This window comes from Hemicordylus capensis, chromosome 5 (assembly GCF_027244095.1).
Source record: "Hemicordylus capensis ecotype Gifberg chromosome 5, rHemCap1.1.pri, whole genome shotgun sequence".
NCBI classification, from domain to species: domain Eukaryota; kingdom Metazoa; phylum Chordata; class Lepidosauria; order Squamata; family Cordylidae; genus Hemicordylus; species Hemicordylus capensis.
In genome coordinates, this window is record NC_069661.1 from 26,551,596 (window position 1) to 26,575,799 (window position 24,204).

At 44.4% G+C, this 24,204-nt stretch overlaps 1 protein-coding gene across 5 annotated transcripts in view; it reads left to right on the forward strand.

Annotated features, from left to right (window-relative positions):
- Positions 1-258: 258 nt before the first annotated feature.
- The window catches only part of SMARCAD1 (SWI/SNF-related, matrix-associated actin-dependent regulator of chromatin, subfamily a, containing DEAD/H box 1), a 76,096-nt gene continuing 52,150 nt past the window's right edge, over positions 259-24,204 (forward strand). For 2 of the 5 annotated variants that reach the window (XM_053255119.1, XM_053255123.1), the window contains exons 1-3: positions 881-1,013; positions 4,599-4,975; positions 17,753-17,966. In XM_053255119.1, the coding sequence (XP_053111094.1) occupies positions 4,684-4,975; positions 17,753-17,966 (506 nt within the window). In that variant the 5' untranslated portion in view covers positions 881-1,013; positions 4,599-4,683. Of the gene's footprint in view, positions 363-394; positions 690-712; positions 853-880; positions 1,014-4,598; positions 4,976-17,752; positions 17,967-24,204 lie in introns of those variants that run through there. The other 3 variants (XM_053255122.1, XM_053255120.1, XM_053255121.1) reach the window with 3 other exon arrangements.

Consider the following 24,204-nt stretch of genomic DNA (forward strand, 5'->3'; position numbering starts at 1 on the left):
CCACTTAATAATGTCCACTGCTCAGAACATCCTGTCCACTCTCCCGTCCCATCCAAACCATTGAAAGGCCCATTTCAACCCCATCGGTTTCTTCCTTATGGGCTCCAGCGTGCCTTTAAAGACCCTGCCTCACAACAAATGTAGCATAATTAAATAATCTCTTCATCAGCGTTTTCGTTGCGGTACAATTGAGCTTGCTCCAACGCAAAAGCCCCACTACACCAGCCGGCAGGTCGCGCAGGCGCATTGCAGGCGCGTGGGGTTGGGGGGAAGAGCCTGAAGTCTTATCTGCTGTCCGCGAGCGCGGGCACGCGCACGTTGTGTTTGGCTGCACGCGCGCGCATATCCAAACCAGGCAGGAGGTGGGCAGCGGCTTAGTGTGTAGTAGAGGGAGGGCCAGGAAGGGGGTGGAGGGGAAAAAGCCGGGAAAAAGAGGATGCTGGGAGAAAAAAGCCAGTGAGGTCATCACTCGGCGCCCCCCTCTTTTGGTGCAAGCCGTCTCTGTGGCAATTGATTTCTTTTATTTTTTTACACACACCCCCGTTGCGCTTGGAGGGGCTGTGAGGCTGACGTCGCTTTTCTCTGCCGTCAGATCCCCCGCTCGGCCTGGCACACGCCCGGCTCTGCCGTCGCCGCTGGCCGGTGTCGGCGCTCTGAAGGCTCGCGCGCCTCCTCGGAGTGGGGGCGGGGTAAGGAAGGGAGGAAGAGGGGGGAGGGGAAAAAGCGGCGCCGGTTCCCCTCCCCCTCGCCCTCTTTGTCTCTCTCCGGCGCTTTGCTCTAGCCGCGGCGCAGGGGAGAGCGGACTGTGGTGGTCGAGGCCCATGTAGAAGAAGTTTTGTCGGGAGGGGGCGGGTGTGTGCGTGTGCGTGTGTGCGCGCGCGAGCGAGCGAGAAAAAGACGGACGGACGAAGGGTGGGGGTGGGATGGAAGAGGCAGGCCACAAGGTGATGGAGGACCAGGAAGTGAGGGAAGATGGTGGAAGGGAGATCTCGTGTGTGGAGGAGACTGAGGAGGTGGGGATTTGTGGGCATAGTGGGGAGGGGGTGTGTGGTGATGGGGGGGATGACTTGCCAGTAGGCTCCCCGAGGCGTGGTGATAATTGCGTGGCTAATGGAGAGAGGAGGAGGCACTGCGGGGGGGGGCGGACTTCACAGGGTGCGCGCGCGCGTGTGTGAGATAGATTGGGGGGCGCTATTTTTCTTTTCCTACACTGCTCCGTGTTCTCTCCAGTCTAGTTACTGGCAAGTTGTATGCAGGTTGTCGAAATGAGGTGGTTGTGGGGAAGAATATAATAGAAGAGACCTGCCCATACACTTGCTTGGCTTTATTTTATGCCGAATGTGTAGCTTGCCCCTTTCCAGCAGCTGCACCGGGCAACAATGCTACAACTTCCCTCTGATCAATAGTGGGAAATGCCTATTAAAATAAGTGCATTGAAGTTATTCCGTGGCTGCTGAAGTCCAGCAATTAAAAGGCAACTCAGACTAGAAGGTTCTACCGTTGTTGTTTTTGTTTTGCTGTTCCGCATTAGTGGGTCTGTTGGAGATATGGCTGTGGGGCAGTTGCCAAGAATGGCTGTATCCATATTGCAAGGACAGGTGCAAAAACTGTGTAGTCAAATGGATGCTGATCTTCAATATTTTGAAGTAACATAGTGGTGGAAATGATTGCTAAGAGGTGTAGTAGTGCAAGACATTTAAAGTTCCATCATTCACAACTAGCAGCTTCAATGAACAAAAACCATCATAGCCAATGAATATGCCATAGTGCTCTTCGTTCATGCTCCCACTCTGCATTATACACCATTGCACTGTGTTCTACACTAGTTGAAGCCTACAAAGTTATATTGGCAATCTTCTGTAGGATCTATTGCAATAATCTAGATATGACTTTACAGAAAGTCCCCCAAACGAATGTTGACTAGGTCTGTGGCTAAGGTAAAGTGTGCCATCAAGTCGATTTTTACTCCTGGCACCCACAGAGCCCTCTGGTTTTCTTTTGGTACAATACAGGAGGGGTTTACCATTGCCTCCAGTATGAGATGATGCCTTTCAGCGTATTTCTATATCGCTGCTGCCTAATATAGTACCAGTGGGGATTGGCTACTTCGTCAGAAATTGATGAAAAATAGGCCCTGCCACTACTGTAGCCTACAGTTCAAGAGGCATTGGCCAGATCTAGGAGATCCAAAACTGCATACCTGAGTGATATGGGAAAGTTTAGAGTGTATGGTGAAAAATCAAGGATTCCATAGCATTCTGTAGCATATATAAAAAATAGCACATTTCTGCTGAGCCAGAGCCTATTTCATCAGATGCATGAATTGTTTTCCTCAGTCAGGATACATATAAACTTACAAACATGCACACTGATATAGATAGAAGAAGGCTACATAGACATATAGTATTTGAAGAGGCTTCAAATTATTCCAGAAGTGGAATCCACTCCGTGTGGATGTGATAACGCTCAAGATATTGATATGCTGCATTACCTTTTTTAAATTGTTAGTTCCTGTCTGAGTACAGGGATAGATCTCTCTCTTTTATTTATGTACTAATAATATGTTCCCCGTATTATATCATAGTATTTTATCATTCCTGTAGCAGGATGACGATATATTTTTTTAAGTCACTCAGGTAGCTAAATTTGTTCATGCTGCTGAAAAGCTGACGAAAACTCTCATGGCTACCTGAAGAAAACTCTCCTGGCTACCTGACATTGATAACTTTGTAATCATTTTAATTGTTTTATATCAAATGAAGAACTTCATTTTTCGTTCTTGTAACTTTTTTAAATTGACAAATGATCATGCAATAAAGGTCATTCATTCATTCATACACATGTACAGGATATGTACACTTCTATCTATTCTAGTGTGTAATATATAATTTCCTGACTGAGGATAAGACTTTGTCAGGATTCTACAGAATCTCTTGCTGGGGATCATCCGTCCCTACTCTGGCAAGTAGAAGGAATAGTATAGTCAGTGAACTTATGATGAAGCTCAGTAGGCAGGCTTTAAAGTCTACTTAGATCTTTAGCACAAATACTAAAAATGCACAAATCTTGCCAAATCACTTTGAAGGAGCTTTTGAGGGGTGGGACCAGTTATCTTTGCTAATCGGAGCTAGCAGGGATTCTCTCAATCTCTTTGATGGAGCTTCTAGCTCAGAACTGAGTCTTTAGAAGAATAGCCTTTAGAAATGGTAGCGATTCTTTGCATGATCATTTAGCTCATTTGAAATTCAGGAGTTACATTACAGGTGATAAAAGAGCCTTGGTTAAGAAAATTTCTGTTAGTTTGACAGGCTGAGCCTATGCATGCTTGCTTAAAAGTAAGCCCCACTGATTTCAGTTAAAGTTACTTTCAGCTAAGTGTGCTGCTGTATTGCAATTTTAGAAGAATGTTATTTATTTATTTATTTATATTTGTATACCACACGCTACCGAAGTCTATAGGTAGTTTATAACAATAAAGGGGTCAAGGAGTCAAAAGAATCATAAGGAGTCAAAGTTGTTACAGTCAGAAGCAGTGGGAAGGATGGTTATAATCCCAGCTGCACAACTCTGGCCTTCCAGCTATTGCTGGACTACAACTTCCAGCATCCTGAACTGCTGGCCACTGTGATGCTTCACTGTGATGGGAGCTGGAGGGCTGAAGTTGTGCAGCCCTATTATAATTTATTCTCCTTTTTAAACATGGATCTTTACTTAGAAAAATAAAACAGAACTCTTTGTGCAATTCTGTGAATCCTAAATAAAAAATAAAGCCTTTGTTGGTAGAGAGTTCTAGTGTTCTAGCTTGCGGTGGGGGAGGGGGATGCCTGTTTCTAACAGACTCTAGCCTATGAGAATTCAAGCAACAGCAACAAAGTAGTTTCATCTTTAAGGTGCCATCTTGCTTTTTGAAATATTGCCAATTTTTTGGTAATAAAATATCTTGGGCACGAATCAAAATAAAATAAAATTTTATTTTTATTAGACAAAATCCACACTTCCCACCATCTTGGGTCTTGCACCAGAAAATCTAGATGGTGTATAAACTTTTAATAACATTATATAGATATATTTGTAGGTGTGGGGAGGAGCAACCTTATAAATTAGAAATGAAAAAAAAAACCCTGGCAAAAACTGAAATAACAGATTAGGAGAAACAGATTAGGAGGATGAGGTAGAACCTTGTATGACTTCACAAAGAAGGACTCAAAAATAGGATGAGCAGCCATCAAATCAAATATCTTTATTTCGGTCAGTGACCAGCATGATGAGCAGCCATCACTGCTGTCTCAGATGGCTCCCCTCAAGGACTGAAACTTGATATTGTTCTTTGCCTGACATGTGCCTCACCATCTTACAAGTCAGCTGTATCAAAGGCCAGAGAAATAAATAATGGGATTAATTTGTATAAATTACTTAGGAGTGATTGTCAAGCAAAGCTGCAAGCATTAGCCTATGCTAGCATTTATAAGGGTATAAATAGTAAATATCAAACAAGAGATGTGCTGACTGAGTACTGCAACTAGAAGTTCCTGAGATAAGGGCCTTCTTTCATAGTCTGTAATGGATCTTCAACTTTTACCCTGCTGCTTTCTTCCCAGATACTCTTGATTTATATGGTGCTATAACCACCTCCAAGGATTATAAAGCTGAATTCCATAAACTGTGAAGTGAAGGGCTGAAATCATGAGCTTGTTTAATCTGGACCGCTTTCGCTTTGAAAAAAAAGCCAATGAAGAGAAAGTTCCTTCTCCCAGCCTTCCTGCAGACCAAGAGGAGGCTACTGCTTCTGCTTATTTGGATGCTGTAGATCAAGTTCCTGCAGGTCCTTTGGTTTCAGAAGACCAAGCTGCTTCTGTTAGGGAAGATGACGAGCTTACTGATCATAGCAGCAGGCCTGCCACTCCAGCATCAGATGTTGCTACTGATCATAGCAGCAGGCCAGCCACTCCAGCATCTGATGTATCAGAGAAAACTGGTGAGTTGTTTTTTTGTTTTTTGTTTTAATAAGCAAGTAGAAAGTTGGTATACATCCAGCTTTGGTTTAGTTTTTATTGTCTGCATGCCTGTAATCTATAATAGCTTCCATAAGGATCTCTGGGCTTTTACATTTAAAAGTACTCTCTCTCTCTCTTTTTTTTTTGGCTATAGCAAAATCCTACTTGTAAATGTGTAAACATCATAAAATGGGGGGTGGGGGGAGCCTAAACAGTGAAACGTATTTTGTGGCTTTATGCAATGATGATAATTATTTAGGTTTGATTTGGCAATTGTATACAAAATTCTTGTCTGTGTGTTACAGCTCCAAGACATACAACTGTGTATTTTCCATTCTAATTGAATAGCTTGAGAGGTCTAGAAAGTAGGCTTGTGCTATTGGGTACTACTAGAGTGTCTGATATGCATTTCCTCCCTGCACCATGCAGAAGCGGATGCTCCCGCGCAACCTGTGCCAGGTAGTAGGTACTTGCAGCAGTACAGGGGGAGGATCTTCTTTAAGGGAAGCAGTACCTGCGTACAGGAGGCTAGGTGGAGGCTAGGAGGGTGCATGGGGAAGTTGGAAAGGTACCAGGGAGGCCAAGGAGTGTGAGAATGCCTGGGAATAGGGGAACCAGTTCTGTGCACACCCTGGAGGTGGGAGGGGGTCTTTTTAAGGCATGGGAAGGCTGTTCTTACCTCCCCCAACATGCTTCCCCATCGGGTGCTGCATTAAAAATCCACAACTTGGCGTGCAGGGCCAGAGTCAATTTTAGCACATTACATTAAAATTAAACATATAATTAGGTACTTGTGGATCTATTCCCCCTGTCAATGGACCCATAGTTTTAACCAAAAAATAGTGGCCAGAAAATAGGTCCTGTACCTGCTCAGTCATTGAGGTCCCTGGAGTGCAAGCCAGCCCAAAATAAATGCCAACGCCTCTCCTCTCCCTAAACAGTCATTGCTTTCAGGCTACAATCCTAGGCATGCTTTCCTGGGAGTAAGCCTTGCTAGGAACACCATGGAACATATTAATGAAAAAAACATGCACAGGATGGCACTTTAAGGCAGTTTCCAGCTCCTGTGTTGCTACAGGATACCTGGGAGCCAGTTAATTAGCCCCCGCGGGCCGAATCCGGCCCCCGGGCCTTATGTTGTGCAGGCCTGTTCTAGATGCAAAATGTATGATGCTAAAGACATTTTGGAAGACTGGACTGATTTAAGAATTTGAAAAATGCTTGTGGGTTGATGCTAATAAGTTATCTGCAAACAATTATTTTGAAAGTTCATTGTAATACTGTCTGCATTGTGATTTATTGAAACAATCAGACAGAAATGCAAGCCATTTAGCTTTTTTGATATTTTGTATGTTTAAGAATAAGCATCTAGTAGCTACCAAGTTGCCATTACTACACAGGGGTCCACAGTGATTGACTGAACTTGGTCACAAAAGGTAAAAAAAAAGTGGTCTCCTCTACTTCTCCAGGTGGCTCCACAAAGCAGGGGCCAAGGAAACCCCACTTCTCCCTTTTCCATAGGAAAGGGAGGTGCAGAGTTAGCCTGTCTGGTGCCTGCCCAGAGAAATCTCTCAGAGAAATCTCAGCAAGCAGGGGCCAAGGAAGCTCCCCTTCTGCAAAACAGGGAGATAGAAAGTTTGCCTGTGGTTTAGCTGAGGCATTCCAAGCACTGCAGCTGAGCCATGAATCCCACTCTGCCCTGCCTTCCACTCCCCAGCTAAAAAAGGATGCTGGGCATTGCTGACCTAACCTTGTGCTAGTGGGACACTCCAGATATTGTGGTGGCAAAGCGGCCAAAGACCCTGCCACACTCTTTGGCTCAGAAGCTGGAAGAAGTATGGGGGGCTTGCTGGCCTGCCTCTGCACCAATGAAGCACTCTGACCAAAGCTGTCTTGGCACTCCTTCCAGCTTTGGAGCTGGAAAGAATTCTGGAAGCTTTCTGAGCTGCCTCTGCACCAGTGAAGCTTGTCTGGAGTGTGTCAGCAGTGCAGTGGCCATGCCATTCTTAGCCAACATTTGGTCTGGGGAGGGGAGTCAGTGTACATTTGCAAGTTGATACCTGCCTACTTCTGCTGCTCCAAAGCTGGGAGGAAGACTGAAGTTTGCTTATCCGAGAAGGTAGCAATACACTTGCCTGGAAGAGGCAGTGAGCAGAAATGTGGACCCTGTTTTTTTGTACTCTTTGATTTTACATTTGTATCTAGGTTTGTGAGCCACTGTATTAGACCGTGAATAATGCAGTTTTCTTCCCCTGCAGACAGTGTTCCCTCTAACAGGGATCCCCAGATGTTGTTCACTACAACTCCCAGAATTCCCAGCTGCAGTGGCCTTTGGCTAGGGATTCTGCATGTTGTAGTCAACAATGTCTGGGAATCCCTGCTTGTCTAACCTAGTCATGCTCTAAGGAGAAAAATATGGAAAAACCTCTATAAAATATGGAAAACCTTTACCTGCATGGAATTACTATTAACATGAGAGAGCAAACCATTTCCTATTATCTCGGTGGATATATGTCCTTTTTGTAGATTAAAATATATGTCTACAAATTATAAAAATATGCAATGGAACTTTCTGAATGGCTGCTGAGAAATGGATTTAAAGCAGTTTCCATAGAAACTGTAAGATTTCTCTCTCTCTTTTGCCCAGCAACTAATCTCTTCTCAGCAGTTGTTTAAACAGACTACTCTGCTAACAGATGAGGGTTCTTCTGGTATGCTCTTGTTTAATAAATACTATGATGAGGGGAATAATACATTGTGAGACAATAGGTTGGTTGAAGAAGACCACCTTTTCTCCATAACCTAAGTGCTTTATTAGCTGCATTTGCTCATATTAATGCCTTATTTCTCTTGTCTATTGTCTCCCCACCATTACTAAAATCTAGACCTTGGATCGGGGCCCTGCTTTTTTGTCTATTCATGAACATTATTTTATTATTTCCACAGGGACCGATGGGTGTATGTAGCCTTTTGAATTTAAGATGATTCCAGAACTCTGACACTGGACTTACCTAAGTGTTCTCGTGGCTAGTGATTGCTCCATGGCTATGTATATCATAGTGCTTGTGATTTTGTTGTTTCTCTAGTGGAAAATTGCACCTCCCTTCTCAGAGTTCCCTGCCTCTCTTAAGAGAGTTCTCTCAGTGTTTGTCAGATCAGAGACTCTGTTGGACAGCTGACTTGGTGTCTTGGTTATAGAAATTGGGCAGAAATTGGGAGAATGTTGGGCAGCAGACTTGGATGGGTTCACACAACATGCCTACCAGGAGCGCGTACTGCCATTTCCAGACATCGCCACACCTTTACTGGGAGCAGATTGTGTGAAGCTGCACTATGTGTTGCAATCCATTCTGGGGTGTGTGTGTGTGTGTGTGTGTGTGTGTGTGACAAAGGAATCAAGTTAAAAATTCATCTAAAAAGGAATGAAAAGTACTGAACTTTACCTGCCATTTGGCTGGAGACAATAGCTTTTAAGAAAGCCGAAGGTGATAGGATAGAGTTGTCATTTAGTACAGTGTTCCACTCATTTTGTGACAGTTGTCACTGATCAAATGGGTTTTGCAAAACCTGTGAACAGATATAATAGTGATGCCTTTAATAAATCATATCATAGTGCCTTTAATAAAAGTAAAGTTTGTTTCTACCCTCAGATAACTGTCTCTACTTGCACTATGTATGTGCCAGTCAGATTGCACCAATCATTTGCCATAGTTAAGACTACCAAATCCACCTGTGCATCCAGTAGTGCAGTGGATGGCTGCTGAATGCATCAAAATGTGTCAGTTGATCTTCAGTGCTTTGCTAATCAATTCTGAACCAGTTTGCATGCTGGAAAGCAAATGTATGAAAGTGGCTGAGGAAGACATGATGCATATACTCACTTTTTTTTTCTTGCTCTAGGAGCAGTGTTCTCTTTTTTCCCCATCTGTGTGCAGAATGAGTTTTGTTCTGGGCAGGAGTATCAAGGCATTGTGTGCGCACATGTATTCAAAGTGGGAGCTTCCTGATTCAACCTGAGCGGGATCTAAAATTAACTGAGCAGACATCAAAAAACTTGTGAGTGCAGGCACATACGCATGCCTTAGAGGAAACACTGTCAAGGAGCCACCACCTCTAGTGTCCTTACTTTCCCTCAGACAGTATCTGTTGCACAGTGTGGGTGGGACTTCCTGCAGTACCCTAATTACATACAGGCTGTTATGGCAAGTCAGTGACTGTAAGGGCAAGGACTAAATTGTTCAGGGTTGCATTAAGAATAAAGAGTGCTTCAAAATAGGAAGAGTGACTGTTTAAAATAAGATGATTAAGTATGGAATATTGCAGTCTTTCAAGCAAAAGAAAGTGATCTTTATGATCTGTGTAGTCTTAAATATGAGAACCTATTTATTCAAATACCTTTGATAGGGGCACGTGAGATACCTTGCAATACACAACACAATTTATTGGAGAAGAGATCTTAGAGAGCGCCATAACTTGTAGTATTCAGATTAAATGTAGTTTGCTCTCTGGTATGTGCTTGGAAAACTGAATTTTGACTCGAGTTAGAAAGGTTATCTTTCTACTCTGGATACTTCAGCCTGTGAAATCTTCAGTATCTAGTGTCTACTCAAAAAGGGCACTCCAAAATCTGAGAGAATCCCTTTCTCCTCTATAAGAAGTTTGTTTGTTTTTTTAATTTTTGTTTTTTGAGTGTTGACTACTTGTTTGGCGATCTCCAGATAGTTTCTAAATGGCTCATAGAAAAGAATTGCAGCAGCGTGCTTTCCCATTCTGGATACAGCTAGATGACCCCCCCAAAAGTGCAAAAGATTTGGCTAGAATCATACAAGATGTTTTACATCTACTAGGCCTGTATAAAGGATTATGGCTTTGGCATGGGGCCAGCTGCTCTGACTGCTTATCTACATGCAAAGTGCTCTTCTGCACAGGCATGCTCTAGTGACATTGTGGAAAGCACCTAGGGTGCATTCTAAACCACCACCACACTTTCCACATAGAGCTCTAGGGGCCATGCAACTGATTGCAACCCCCTCCTACCTGCCTCCTACCTGTGGTTGGCGCTCTGTGTATAGTTTGGGAGCTGAAAGTTTGATAGGCCTAATTAATATAGCATCCCTCTGAATAACCAAAGTAGTCTTCATTTTCAAACACATGCATTTAGGGAGTTTGGATCTCTGGTGCAGTGTTTTTTATTATCGTTTTCTGCAAAGAATAGATTAGGGATGTGCTCGAAATGCGATTCTGTCTCCGAATCACGGAACAATCCCTTAAAATTGAAGGCTTACCCAGCCTCTTTAACGCAGAGGAGAACAGGTCCATCCCTGCTCTTCTTTTCACCACCACTCCCTCTAGTTATCAGTACATGTCGGCAGTGCTTTCCCCCAGCATCCTGCACATGACATTGGCACGCACATGGCTGCCATGTATGCGCAGATGCTATGTACGTGCTGGTGGCAAGCGCAGGTTGCTGGGGGAGAGCACCTCTGCGAGCACTGATAACTGGAGGGAGTGGTGGCGAGAGGAGGAGGAGCGGGGTGGACCTGCTCTCTGCATTAAAGGGGCTGGGCAAGACCTCAATTTTAAAGGGATTGTGCTGTGATTCGGAAACCCAATCACGTTTCGGCACATCTCTAGGATAGATGATCCAATTTAAAATGCCATAATAGTTATCTTGTATTGAATATTTTACAATTAAGCCAGAAAAATATAACCAAGCTCTAAATGTTGCTTTATTGCCAGTTAGACTTACATAGTTAATGGCTGCCATTTAAAATGTGGCTTTCTGTATTTTCTGCAAACATTGTAAAGGCTATTAGATGGATGTCAAAAGCCGGAATTTACAGTTGAATAGACAAACCATGTTTATATACAATATGTGTTTATGGCTTATCACTGTGGGAGTGATCTAGCACTAGAGTTGTGCACAAACCACAGTTCGAGCACAGTTCGGGATTGCAGTTTGGGAGCGTTAAGAAAGAGGTGAGCAGCTCCTTACCTGCTCTTTGCTGCCCTATGTAGCTTCCTGCTGGGACAGCGTGTGTCCCCAAAAGCCCCGCATGGCGCCAGCACACATGCCATCCACATATACATGGGCACACCATTTGCATGGTTAGCAATACCATGCTGACCACGCAAATGGCACCTGTGCATTCGCAGACACCATGTTCATGCTGGCACCGCACGGGGCTTTTGGGGACATGTACTGCACCAGCAGGAAGCTGCATGGGGCGGCGGAGAGCAAGTAAGGAGTTGCTCTCCTCTTTCTTAAAACTCCCCATATGCAATCCTGAAGTGTCCTCGAACTGTGGGTCAAACCGTGTTTTGTGCACAGCCCTATCTAGCACAGGATTATTTATTAATCTTCAGTCTAATGAGATTTTATCAATAGAAAGTTTGCTTTGGGTATTTATCCTGCTTTCAGTCAAAAAGACTGCAAGACTGGTGTTCAAAATTTTTTTAAATCGTGAAATGCAGAGATCAAATAAAAACAGATTGGTCAGAAAGTATTAAAGAGACACAGGAGTGCCCTTTTAGTTAAGGCAAGTAGCAAAAAAATTGTACTGCCTCAAAATTATTTTACTTGTAAATGTGACAGCTGTTGAGCTAATAACTTGAAACTTGGTACATGTGATCTATATGGTGCAGTCTACAAATGTGCCTAATTTCAAGATGATCTGATGATAAAATGCCACCGCTACAGCAAGTTACAAAATGCTGAAAATGAACACTTTGATCGTTTTTTGCCCAGGTGTATCATACATTTCTTTTGAATTTTGATGAAAATAACTGATGTAATCTGTTCAGCCTTGTCTAGGAAGACAATCCTTTGTGATTTGATTAGCAGCGGTTCAAGGTTTTCCTGCCACATTAAAGTCTGTGGCTAGCAAGGGCTGGCAAAGTTATACGGAGCCTGACAAAAAAGCCAAAGTTTAAAGTACTCTGGGACTGGCAGCAGGAGACATGTAATGGAGTCTATTGCAAGTGCAGTGCCTATTCTATTATTTATGGAAGGTGAACTCTCAGAGAAGGGTGGAAGGGGAGACATGGAAGACAGTTGGGGAAAGCCACGTAGGCTTTAGATTGCTTTAGTTAGAGCAATGTTGGGGAGAAGCAATGTGTGGGCTTGCTTCTGAATAAGCCTTCCCAGAATTGCTGCTTCCTTTTCTCCCTCCAGCCCCCCCGCCCGCCGTCTATCTGTCTGTCAGGTAGAGAGTGACTCCCTCTCACTTCTCTCAGTGGATAGAATCCTGTTGCCCATTCCCCACTGTCAGAATGCTGACAGGAAAACTGCATTTGATTTCTGCTATGGAGTGGGGCACTTTAATTACACCATTTTATAGAAAAACACCAAGGTAATGTGAGCTAAATTTAGCCTAGTTGCTGCCTATCTACAAAGCTCAATGTATCTCACAGTTCTCAGCTCACTCCTATCTCTCTCCTATCATCTAGACCTTGTTGGGCGTGTGGAATCTTTGTTTTTACAGTGAGGAAACTCCATAGGTCAGTGCACTATCTTTTAGGTGAGGGCCACTTTAGTCCTCTTTGCAAATGTCACATGATCACTAATGATGTGTGCAATGTCATAAATTGTACTTTCTTAAAATTGCCTTTGCACACACATGGACACCATGGGGCATCTTTGCTGGTGCCAGATACTCCATCTTCCCCATCTTCTTTTGGGAAGAGTCCCATATAGGTCTTTGTGGCTGCATGGAGGGCAAGTTTAAGCAAGCACAATTGCTGACATGACACAACATCATTACTGATCACATGACATGTCTGTTAAGGCATCATCTTAGTTTCCAATTTCCCGCTTTGTGGAGCTTAATCCAAAATGAGATTAAATAACTGCTAAGGAGCAGTTATGCCAAGCAGGAAGATATATACTCTCCCCATTACAGAAGAGATGAGTCAGTGATGTAGGCTCAGAGATGTACCCATTGAAACTATTGATAGGATTATTGGAGAGCCCGCCTCCACATGGATATTCTTTCATGCGCGTGCATACTATGATTATCACCACAAACAGCCTTACTTGCAAAAGGCACCCCCCCCCCCCCCATTGTCACACCCAGGAAGGAAGGATCAGAAACAATGCATTGCAAACAGGCCTGTCCCAGCCCTTCTACTCAGCAAAGCATGACAATAGGAATTGCCCCCAAGGCACGTTTTGGGATAAAAGTATCCCCAGTTGCATGACCCAGTGTGTTCCTTGTGCCTCTCACTTGGGACTCATTGCAACCTTCGTGCTCCCTTGTGCTTTACACTTGAGACTCCATCGGATGCTCCAGCCAATGCTACAAGTGCTCCTTTGGTCTTGCCACCTGGGACTCCACTGCAAACAGCACTTCCTTGTGCTTCGCTCGGGATTCTATCCAGCCCACCTTCATGTTCCTTCGTATGCTATGCTGGGGACCCCTCTGAGCATTCCATATGCTCTCTTGCAACCCACAAAAGCTTGCGGTCACTATTTGGATCGGTCCTTGTGCCAATCCACCCAGCTTGCCTCGCACCTATAGGAAGCTGGAACCACAGAGAAGCCATTCTCATGGGCATCCATCCTTATACTAATCCTTGCAACCCTTCTGCTTTCCACCTTGCTGTCCCCGAAGGATGTGAGTCTCCAGTTGCTCAAAGCCCTGTTGCCTAGAGACAGGTACAGTATAGCGGTTGTCCGGCTCTCAGGACCCTAATCTATAACTTATTTTCAAACTTTCCCTTTCTCCCTCTCTTAGCATCTTTCTCTTGCCTGCCTGGGGGATTTACACAATTAGACCTTTAAGCTAAAAGGCCTGTCAGTTTCATTAACACAGCAGTGGCACTTCCTTGGATGACAGACCAGGGCAGAGTTCCCTCTTGGGAGACACTTGCTAGAGCTAATCTACTGAGTGACCAAAGAAGTGCCATTGCTGTGCGCCCATGGTTTTGTGAACACTGGAGGATCCAGCTGGCTTTCAGCTCCTGTCCCCCATCTGCCTCCCCATGCCTCGGAGAAATCAGAGCAGTTCTCGACAGTCTCTCTTCTTTCTGAACTGTAGATTAGTGTGCAAGCTGACTACAAGGAATTAAACGAGAAAGCCATGACATGGCATCCTTTGCTTGATTCCCACTTATGTGAATGAGAGTGTTCAGCAGTTCTGCTACAAAGAGCAAATACTTAGTGAAAATAACTTGGATCCTGAAATTAGTCTCAAACACAAAACACAGGTTTGAAAAGTGAGCAAGCTCATCCTCATGTAAAAGGTAAATGTGCTTTATTTGTCTCTACATGATCTTGTCAATGGCTAACATCCTGACTAACACAGTGTGTGTGGGCTCCTAACATAAATGAAGCATCAGCCCCCTGCACTGGTCTACCATGCTTCCAACGCGTGGGCACGCTTCTACTCTTGTGCAAGAGTGTAAATACATTTTAGGAGCTTTCCTGTACTCCAGGAACACTGTGCTAGACTGGAAACATTTTGCTTGATCCTCAGCAACATTTTTCTGGTCTACACATCATAAGAAAGCCCTGCTGGAGCAGGTTCAATGCCTGTCTAGTCCAGCATCCTGTTTCACACAGTGGCCCACCAGATGACTCTGGGAAGCCCACAGGTGAGAGGTGAGGGCACACTCCCTCTTGTGCTGTTGCTCCCCTGCAGCTAGTATTTAGTGGCATCTTGCCTCTGAGGCTGGAGGTGGCCTAGAGCCACCAGACTAGTAGCTATTTCTAGACCTGTCCTCCATGAATTTGTCTAAGCCCCTTTTAAAGCCATCCTAGCTAGTGGCCATCACCACATCCATAGATTAATCATTCACTGTGTGAAAAAGTACTTCCGTTTGTTGGTCCTGAAATTCCTGGCCATCAGTTTCATGTAATGACCTCCGGTTCTGGTGTTGTAAAAGAGGGAGAATTCCCCCCCCCCCACTTCTCTTCTCCATGCATAATTTTATATACCTCTATCATGTCTCCCTGTAGTCACCTCTTTTCCAGACTAAAAAGCCTCAGATGCTGTGTCCTTGCCTCATAAGGGAGGTGTTCCAGGTCTCTGATCATCTTGGTTGCCCTCTTCTGCAGTTCTACAATATCCTTCTTAAAATACGGCAACCAGAACCATCATTAGTCAGGATGTCAGCCACAGTGTTCCCTCTAACAAGGATTCCCAGATGTTGTTTTCTACAACTCCCAGAATCCCCAGCTGCAATGGCTTTTGCTTGGGAATTATAGGAGTTGCAGTGAACAATAACTGGGGATCTCTATTAGAGGGAACAGTGTTCAGCCAGTAGTTTTAAACGTACGTGTGTGTGTGTCTGGCATTTAGTTTTATATATAATTTTAGGGGGTCACAGTATCAAAAGGTTTGAGAACCTCTGTTTTAAGTAGAGCAGATAGCTGTGTGCTAGCTGTATATTTCTAATTCAAAATCTACTCAATCCACTTAGCAAGTTCATTCTTGATTCTCATCCCCCTATTCCAATAAATCTGTCCTGTTGTATGCCCCTACTGTCATTTGGAGGTTTCGCTAACTCCAACTCAAGGGGCACGTTACCCCTCCGAGTTTCAAAGGTCACACTGTGTTGTAGTTTCCAGTGTCAGTAACTTGCTTGAGGTTATAAAGGCTCAAGATTTATTGAGGTTTCCATCAAACACCTCTTGAGTACTTTCTCATAAACTTCTGTCAAGCAGCAATCTCATTCTGCAGCTGCTTTTCTCCTGTGTGTGCTGCCATCTTTCCTATTCAGCTCTTATGCCTCCAGGGTTAGAATATTTCTGGTCGAGAAAGGGGTCATAGATTGTTCCTCATTTTGTTTTGGTTGTAAATTTTATTTATTTATTCGATTTTTATAGTGCCTTTCATCAAAACAGTCTCCAGGCAGTTTACAAAACATTTAAAACAATATAAAACTATTGAACAGTTACACAATAAAAATTAAATTGGAATATAAAAATATAAATTTAATTAAAAGTTTTTAAAAAACCATTCACATGAAACCATGAAATATAGAGCAGCAGCAACAAAAATAACTCTCATATAAAAGCCTGTGTAAAAAGCCCATATTTCACTTGCTTCCTAAAAACTATGATGGAGACTGAGGAGTGAATGCCCACCAGGAAAGAATTGCAAAGTCTGGGGGCAATAACTGAGAAGGCCCTATCTTGCCTGCATGACTGCTGAGCCTCCCTCATTGTTGGCACATGGAGTAGAGCCCTGTCCAACGACCTTGTCAAGTGGGCAGAAACCCTTGGGAGCAAGCAGTCCCTCGGATATCCAGAGTAGGAGTGTGCATGGTTCGGTCCGGGCACTATGTTAAGGACCGCCAGACCGGTTCAGAGGTCCGGCAGGGTGGGGGCATGTAGCTTTAAGGGGGTGGTGGTAGTACCACGCTGGTGCGTTTTAAAATCTTCCTGGGGCGGCAGAGTTCCTCCCTGCCGCCCCTGCCCCCGTCGTTGTTCTTCAAAGCTCTCAATGGAGTCCAGCTAGTGGCGCGCACGCGCCCTGCGCGGCGCGTGCGTGTCTCCGCTGCTGGCGTGCGTGCGTCGTGTGATGTCACGCAGGGCACATGCACGCCGCTAGCTGGACTCCGTTGAGAGCTTTGAAGAACAACGACGGGGGCAGGGGCGGCAGGGAGGAACTCTGCCACCCCAAGAAGATTTTTAATAGCACTAGCACCGGAGGGGGAAGAGCGGCGGGGGGGGGTAAGTACTATCACCACCCCCTTAAAGCTACATGCCCCTCAGTGCCGGACCACGCCTCCGTGGTTCCGTGCACATCCCTAATCCAGAGCCCAAACGGTTAAGGGCTTTAAAGGTCAAAACCAGCATCTTGAATTGGACCTGGCAACATTGGCAGCCATTGTAGTGCTTTCAAAATGGGTGTGATATGATCCCAGTGGACAGCTCTGGATAAAATCCTAGTTGCTGCATTTTGCACTAGCGGAAGTTTCCGAATATTTTTCAATGGCAGCCCCACATAGAGCACGTCACAATAATCCAGCTGTGTCATGACTAAGGTATGGGTAACTGTAGCCAGATCTGCCTTGTCGAGAAAGGGATGCAGCTGGTGCTAAAGTTGTGCAAGGGCATCCCTGGCCACTGCCTTCACCTGAGCTTCCAAAAGCAGAACCGAGTCCAGCAATTCCCCCAAGTTGCACACGTGCTATTTCAAGGGGAGTGCAACCCCATCCAGAACTAGTTGCAAGAAGCCCCAACTTCACGTGTACACTGATGGGGTCTGAGCTGTCAGTGACTGACCAGGATTGGGATCCTGGGGTTGTGGTGGACAGCTCGTTGAAAGTGTCGACTCAGTGTGTGGCGGCTGTGAAAAAGGCCCCCCAGTCTAATTTCTGAACCTACACATGGTTATGATTTCAGCCCATGCCTGCTCAAACTTTGCTCTGCAGTCATGGAGTTTAGAGACTTGAATTTGTTTAAGTAAGTTGGCATTTTTAAATGCTAGAATTCATACCAGGTTTTTAAATTTTTCAACCTTTGTGTATTACCTTTTATGCATATTTCAAAGGTGGTGTACGTACATTTAAACAATTTAAAAATTAAATACATTATGATATATTGGTTAATTGAGCAATTTAAAAGGAGAAAATGGCAGTAAAAGCAAACTTCCAATTAAATCCTGTGTACATCTTGAATGTATGGTTAAAGAGCCCTACTTGGAAGTTTCTTTCAGCACGGCCATTTCTGATGAAATGTCAGGTATAATAAGATGTGTATACTGTATGTGTAATATATTTCTTCTTTCTCCTTCAAAATGATTTTAAAGATGACTCCAGTGTCCCAGAAACCCCTGAAGCAAAGAGGACAACAAAAATTTCTTTTTCAAAATATCGGAAAGAAGTTATTGAATTGTCATCAGATAGTGAAGAGGAAGAAGTACCACCAAAATGCTCCCAAGAGAAGCAACCCACTGTTCCCACAAAGCAACCCACTGTTCCCACAAAGCAACCCACTGTTCCCCGAAAGGATGTAATTATAATGTAAGCCATTATAACTCCATAGTGGAGTGCATGCTTGTGTATAAATTTGACAGACTAGAATTCCTAGTTGTATCTGATGCTCAAAAGGCAATTATAAAGTAGGTGTTTCTGACCGTTTGTCTTACAAGGGTATATTGTGTTTGTCTTGTTTTTAAAGTATAAAAACCAACAAAGTGTTGTTGGCCAGTCGCATACAGTGCAGTGATGCATGGGTGGTCTGAAACTCTACTCCCTATGTTGTAGAACAAGGCTGATCTGGATCAAGATGTGTCGAGATCCATATGAATGGGTAATGCGCCTGCACAGGACCCACGCAATAACACTCTGCAGCTCGTCACGGAGACCAAGCCCCACCTTCGCACCTTCAGTGTGTTATTTAAAGGCGGGCTGGGTGCCATATTCTTCAGTTCTTTTCCGACCGCCGTTGTGTGCAGTCCTCAAGGTGTCGCTCCTCAGACTAGTTCTTCTTGTGAGTTTTATCTAAAACAAAAAAGGACTGATTATTGGCTTTGACTAGGAACCGAATTTTAATGACTACTCTGGTGTTATCTGTATATTGGAATGGCTTCCGGAATTTGCTGGCATTAATTGGACTATTTGGAACGGACTTTGACGACAATTTGGATCACATGGAGACGGCTGAGGAGAAACGGACCTGCCAAAGATGCACTGGCTGTAATGCCAAGCTCCCTTTGGAGGACCTGCATGACTTGTTTAATCCGTTTGGAAGAAAAACACAATGTCTCCTCCTGCAAGATTTGCCTGTAATTCTCGAAACAAATGAGAAAAAAACGGGCTTCGTACCACCATTTACTACGAGCTGCTAAATCCCTCTATGTTGGGAGAACCCCGCCCTTCAGCTTTGACATCAGCTGCAAAGGCATCTACATTGATCCAGAAACCTTAGACTCCGAGTGCATTAGCCTCATACTGAATCCCTAAACTTTTGTTGAAGACTACACGTTTGACATTGGAGGGATTGAAAACTAAATGACATTTGGAATTGGAGGATTCTCTGCCCTCCCATAGATCAAAAAAGCCTAAGACGGTGGACCTCACAAAAGAAAGGACACTGTCTCCCTCCTGTCTGCAAACACCCAGAAGCGTTCGCCAGCCTTCGACATCAAAGGGATTGGATCTAGCGACTACTGAATCTGTCAATGTCGAACGTGTAGACACCTAGACCACGGCATCTAGGACTTGATCTCTCTCACTGGCACCAATGCCGACAGATTCTCCGCCGACATCGACACTGGAACTACGACATTGAGAGGTTCATTCGCTACTGACACAAACTCCTACGGATCGATGTTGAGAGGTGCCGTTGATGTTGACACACGCCCCTTTGACTCCGATAGCTCAACCTCCCATTTCGACTCTGAATATACCTGTTTTGTCAGCTTCCAGACTGGTGACCCTCGATATCCTATCGACATACCGACCGTCGATATCGAAGAGGAGGATAGGGAGGTGGCCCTGGATACAACAACAGCTCATACTTTGCTGTCTATCTTAGACTCTACTACCACTCAGCGTCAAGTTTCAAGGGCTTTCCGCAGACATCGACAACAGGAACACCAAAGGAAACAGTCACACAGCAGCTGGCTTTGCTCACTCATCTGCAGCAGGGGATGCCCTCGCTTCCTCACCGTTGGGGACAGTATCCCCTGAATTACCTTACAATTTCCAAGAAAATCAGTCTTGGGGCCAGTCACAAGCTTCCATTCGTACAGTTCCATCGATACAGACACCCCTGACTTCTTCAAAGGCCACGCAAACAATTTCGGCTGTAGTCTCCCAAGAGTCAGCCACACAAACCGCATGTGACAGTGTGCATGTCTGGACTCAGACACCGATTCCATGGACTACCGAGACACAGACTGGTTTCTCCCTCTCAGTCTGTCAGATCGCCATGGATCTTCGGATTCGGAATCCAACCCTGATGACCCAGATAGTAGGGTGGACCCTCCTGTTGATGTGGCCCCATTGACGCACGTCTCCCCTAATGAGGAGATGAAAGTGTACCATTGGCATGTGCGTGATATGTCAAAAGCACTGGGTCTTGACCTTAAGTCAGAAATGTCTACCATCGATGACCCTGTGTGCAATTTCATGGTCAGGACAGAGGCTGCTGAACCTGTGGCCCTTCCTATGCTCCCAGTCATCACAAGAGCAGCTAAATGTGCATGGGAGGTGATCCACATGTCCACTCCCACTTCCAAAAGACTAGAAAGACGGTACAGGGTATAGACTAAGGACAATGAATATCTCCTGAAACACCCAGTACCCAATTCGTTCGTAATCGACTGTGCCACGTCCTATAGTTCAAAAAACTGGATACAGACACACAATCTTGGCAAATAAAGAGGGGAGGAAATTGGACATCCTCGGAAGAAAACTTTATTCCAGCTCTTGTTTGTTGGTCAAGATCGCAAATTATTCGGCCTTTACCGCAAAGTACACACATGGGCTGTGGGAGGACTTGTATAATTCCATAGACATCCTCTCCCCACAGGAACTCAAGAAAAGGTTTCAAGAAATCCTGGATAAGTCAAAGTCACTTACCAGGCAGCAGCTGAGTACGGCCAAACATTTGGCCGAATCTGAATTGTTCATTAACAGCAGCAATCTCATTGTGTCGGCATGCATCCTTGGACTAAGGACAATGAATATCTCCTGAAATATTCGTTCCGCTCCACTAATTGGCCTGGGGATATGAAGGAGAAAATAGCAGGTTTACCTTCTGATGGAAAAGATTTATTCAGTGAGACCACAGGCTCCACTATGGAGCAGATGAAAAAGTCTAAATTCACAGCCAAGACTTTTATCTCTACACCTGCCTCTTCCTATGGCTGCAAATACCACCAATATTCCAGACAGAAAACCACGTACAAAGAACGGCGAGATTTTAGGAGGCAATATCAGCCCTACAAATGCCCTTTCCAGGGCAAGGGGAAACAGATTCAAGGCCAGCATACTAAACAACCTGAGCCTCAGAAGCACCTTTGAGGCTCCAGACCACCCATTGCTTCACTCGGATCTTCCTTCTCTTCCACCATCAGGGGCCATAAGGATACAGGATACCTTCTGTATCCTGGTGATGCCATGGTGGCCAAGGCAACCATGGTTTCCAGAGGTACTCAGGCTGGAACCACTACCAAAGATTACCGCAGGTAGTGGATCTCTTAACTCTGGACAAAGGCAAGATACTGCACCCAGATGTTCTGTTGCTCTGCCTAACAGCATAGCGGATCGACTCCTGAACAAAATTCTTCTTAACCAGAAGAAATATTCTACCAGGTGCAATTACAGGAGCAGCAACTGGCTTCGTTTTAAAGGACACAAGGTTTCCAGCTTAACCATGCCACTATCAGGGATGTGCTTCTCTACCTTATAGATCTGGAGTCTCAAGGTTTGGCCAATGTGTCTCTCAAAGTGCATTTGGCTGCATTATCCTCAAGACATCCAGGTTACGAAGAGAAAACTCTTTTTTCGCACCCAAAAAGTAAGGCTTTCCTAAAGGGCTCTTTAAACCTGTACCCACTGGTTCACACACCTATTGAGCCCTGGAGTATATCTCTGGTCCTTACATCTTTGACTGAGGCCCCCTTTGAACCTATGAGCTCTGCCTCCATCAAGCTGGTGACTCTGAAAATGGCTTTCCTGTTGACTATCACTACAGCCAAACAAATAAGTGAATTAACAGCATAAAGGATAGATTTACCATACACGAGAATCTATCCGAACAAAGTCTTGATGTGTATGGACCCAGATTTTCTACCAAAATTAGTGTCCAACTTCCACCTCAACCAGGACATTGTCCTACCAACGTTCTTCAGAGATCCTTCAACTCCATTAGAATGTGCAATCCACTCCTTTGATGTACAAAGAGCACTGTTGTACTGCCTACTAAGGTTTTCAGTACTAAGGACTTCAGGTCCACCAAACGCCTATTTGTAGCATACAAAGTCTCTTTGAGTGGCTCCTGTATTTCTAGACAGAGATTGTCCAGTTGGCTGGTTGGTGGTACTCATCCTACTGACATACAACTAACAGAACATTCAGCCACCAGAAGCAATTAAGGCCCATTCTACTTGTGCCTACACTTCTTCAGCTGCAAACCTATCAGGGTAACCTTCATGGACATCTGTAAAGCAGCAGCTTGGCCCACTGAGTTACCTTTTGTCAAGCATTACACTATAGATGCATACTCTGCTACAGAGGCGAGCTTCAGGAGAAATGTTTTGAAGCAGGTGTTAACAATAGCTACTACTGCACCCTCCTCCTTTGGGCAGCTAGCTAAACACCCATTCTTATGGATCACAATAGATCTTGATCCAGATAAACAGGTTGCTCACCTGTAACTATTGATCTGGTAGAGATCCATCAATATCCATAAGATCCTCCCGGACCACCCCTCTGCAGTAATGCTGCGCTATGTGTTTTGAGTGTACAAGCTATTTTTCTTTGATGATAAACTCACCTGATTCCGGATGATTGTTTTCCATGGCGGTCATCCAAGAACAGAAGAACTTGGCGCCTAGCCCACCTTTGAATAGCACGCCGAAGGCGTGGAGGTGGGGCTTGGTCACTGCGATGAGCTGCGGCATGTTACCGAGTGGGTCCTGCGCAGGCACATTACCCATTCTTATGGATACCAACGGATCTCTACCAGATTAATAGTTACAGGTGAGCAACCTGTTTTTCCACTCTGACTTAAAATTGTCAACCACAGATGCGCAATGCTGCCATCATTCATGGAGGCAGTATCTCACAATTGTGGTTGTGCAATTTCAATTTAGAGTGGAACAATTCTGCTACACAACACAGTGGGTGGTCTGTTAGACACATGCAGTGACGTGGGCAGTTTTGAGCTGCCTGCCATTCACTGAGCTGTATTTGGGTGAGTAATACTGAGAGCCACTGAATTCAGTGTGGTACTTGGTCACATCCCTGCTCATCCATGTAGGCACTTGGTGATTATGGGTAGCTCCATCACGTTAGAATTTGCAACCTGTTTTTTAAAGTCCCCATTATTTGCAATCCTGTATGTGAAGCTCAATCCTATCCTTGCTCCATGAGTACAGTGCCACTCAAGATGCCCAAAATGGCAGATAACTGTTTCTGGTGCTTGATATATTCCCATTCCAGAAAAGGTGCACAAAGACTGCTATTGGTCAGTTTAGCTCACTACTGCCTACTCTGGCTATGGCTCTTCAAGCTTTCAGGTAGACATCTTGCCAAGGTTCTGATGCCTGAGAGCCTTTTAACTAGAGATCTGGTGATTTAATTCTTGGCCTAATAAGTGTAAAGCTTGTGTTACTAAGCTATAGTCTCTCCCCTTGTCTTTTTCCTTGCATGCAATGCTGCTTGCCTTTGACTCCAGGAAACTCCTGGGTAAAGCTGGCATGAATCTTATTCTGTGCACTCACTACTTCTCCCTCATCCCCAGAGAAGAAAGAACAAAGAACATTTCCTATAGCTATTTGGAATCTAGGAATGACAGCATCCTGAGAAAATACTGGCTGTAGCAAGGATTCACTGGAGAGGCAAGCACAATCAGTGCTCCTCACTGCTCCCTGTTTGGTTGTCCTGTGGTTCGGTGGATGCCAGGCATAAAGTTATTTTGAGGAATTCATGTACCACACTTCCTTGCATACACAAGTCAATGCTACCCACAAAAATGTGTTTGAGATAATGCTTTTTGGGTGTATCTTGTGCATTTTATGTCTTGCCCAGCCCTTCCAAATCCAGCCCATTCTTCTTGCTATATGCTCAATTTTGTCACCCCAAGATGTAGGCCATGAGCACAGAATGCTGGCAGAGTGACAGGACTATCAGTATTGGCGGGCGGGGGTATCATCATGTAAAGTTCTTAATTGCAGCAATATATTGCATCCCTCATAAACCTCATATGTTGAAAGCAAAGTGCTGAATGTAAGATACTGAAACTATTGTCAATCATCCATCTTAAAATCTTGCATAATTAGAGACGCACATATTCCCAGACCTTATTTTTTAAATGGCTACCTTGTTAGCTGCATAAAACCATTCTGGGGAGACGGGATCTTTAAATGATAAATCGAGCATCTTAACATTGTTTTCATAGAGCTTAATTTTGTGTGTGCTAATATATTTTATGTTCTTTAATTACCCAGCATCTTAAAAAAAAGAGATATTATAAATGCCAGCAATTTGGTAATTAGATGCGTATGTTGAAATGCCCTCAAGTAGTCAG